General features: G+C 50.5%; 1 protein-coding gene across 1 annotated transcript; it reads right to left on the bottom strand.

Moving 5' to 3' along the window:
• Positions 1-337: 337 nt before the first annotated feature.
• LOC135999826 (olfactory receptor 14A16-like) lies at positions 338-1,294 on the bottom strand. Its single transcript, XM_065653401.1, has one exon. It carries the CDS (start codon positions 1,292-1,294, stop codon positions 338-340), a length of 957 nt encoding a protein of 318 aa, XP_065509473.1.
• Positions 1,295-1,743: the final 449 nt, after the last annotated feature.

Here is a 1,743-nt window from a genome sequence, read left to right as displayed (position 1 = left end):
CAGCTCTGGAAGGCCAAGCGCTGGTGCTCCCTGGCAGGGCTGCCAGGCTGGACTCTTTTCCCATCCACCCATGCACAGGAACTGTCCCTGCAGCTCAAAATAGGCCTTGGAGGGAGAATCTCAGAGAAAAAATTCAATGCAGAGCCCTTTATTTTGTTTAAATATTCAGAGAACATGGGCTCATATTTACACAGCTAGTGGTCTGAAAAGGAAAAGCACACAGTGAATTAGAAAGGGAATGACAAAAATATCATGACTGATTAAAAAATAAACACCGCCAACACACACACAGATAAAAGTCTGGGCCTGTAATGACTTACATTAAAACTATTATCTGTTAAAGAGAAGATGATGGGTAGTTCATTCTTTTTGAAAGGCATCCCGCAATTAGTTTCCACAGAGCACCCTTGAGCTCCTGGTTCCTCATGCTGTAGATGAGGGGGTTCACTGCTGGAGGCACCAAAGAGTACAGAACAGACACCACCAGATCCAGGGACGGGGAAGACATGGAGGGGGGCTTCAGGTGGGCAAATATGGCAGTGATGACAAACAGGGAGACCACAGCCAGGTGAGGGAGGCAGGTAGAAAAGGCTTTGTGCCGTCCCTGCTCAGAGGGGATCCTCAGCACGGCCCTGAAGATTTGCACATAGGACAGCATGATGTAAATGAAACACAGAAATGCTACTAATATACTAACCGCAAGAAGCCCAAGTTCCCTGAGGTAGGCATCTGAGCAGGAGAGCTTGAGGATCTGGGGGATTTCACAGAAGAACTGGTCCAGGGCATTGCCCTTGCACAGTGGCAGTGAAAATGTATTGGCCGTTTGCAACAGGGCATTGAGAAACCCAGTGGCCCAGGCAGCTGCTGCCATGTGGACAGAAGCTCTGCTGCCCAGGAAGGTCCCGTAGTGCAGGGGTTTGCAGATGGCAACATGGCGGTCATAGGCCATGACCGTGAGAAGAAAATACTCTGTTGAAATGGAAAAGACAAACAAAAATAGCTGTGCAACACATCCTGTGTAGGAAATGGCGCACGTGTCCCACAGAGAGTTGGCCATGGACTTGGGCACAGTGGTGGAGATGGAGCCCAGATCGAGGAGGGAGAGGTTGAGCAGGAAGAAGTACATGGGGGTGTGCAGGTGCTGGTCACAGGCTATGGTGGTGATGATGAGGCCGTTGCCCAGGAGGGCAGCCAGGTAGATGCCCAGGAAGAGCCAGAAGTGCAAGAGCTGCAGCTCCCGTGTGTCTGTGAATGCCAGGAGGAGGAACTGGGTGATGGAGCTGCCATTGGACATTTGCTTTTCCGGAGCATGGGGCAGTGTCATGAGAAAAAAAAAAAAGACAGTGAGAAGCCAGGGGAAAGTCCTCTGACAATAATCAAACCAACTCCCATAGACCCTCCCCTGTTACACACAGACGCCCTTTTCTTTTTCTAGGAGAACTTTCTTCAGCACTGTGGCTGGAGCCCTGCTTGGTGCTGGCCAAATGTGCAACCAAATGCAGGGCCTCTGCCCATGGGCTCTCGCTAAGTCAGCCCAGCCCTGCTGAAGTGCAGTCAGGGAACAGTGGGGACTGTCCTGGTTCTGCTAACATAGAAAGGCTGTCAGCACTTGCTTTCCCAGTGATAAGCAACAGAGATGTTGAATGAAGTTTAGGAGTTCCAGGTTTTTTTACACTTCCCCCCATGGTCACTGCAGATTTTGTTGGGTGTCATAAACCCTCAGCATTTCTGCTGTGCTCAGGG

Source organism: Caloenas nicobarica, chromosome 30 (genome assembly GCF_036013445.1).
Source record: "Caloenas nicobarica isolate bCalNic1 chromosome 30, bCalNic1.hap1, whole genome shotgun sequence".
In the NCBI taxonomy this organism is placed as follows: domain Eukaryota; kingdom Metazoa; phylum Chordata; class Aves; order Columbiformes; family Columbidae; genus Caloenas; species Caloenas nicobarica.
Note: the sequence above shows the minus strand (reverse complement) of the source record. Positions and strands in the feature narration are given on the sequence as shown.

Excerpts from the sequence above, each read along its gene's own strand:
- LOC135999826 (XM_065653401.1), bottom strand. The coding sequence starts at position 1,294 with ATGTCCAATGGCAGCTCCATCACCCAGTTCCTCCTCCTGGCATTCACA.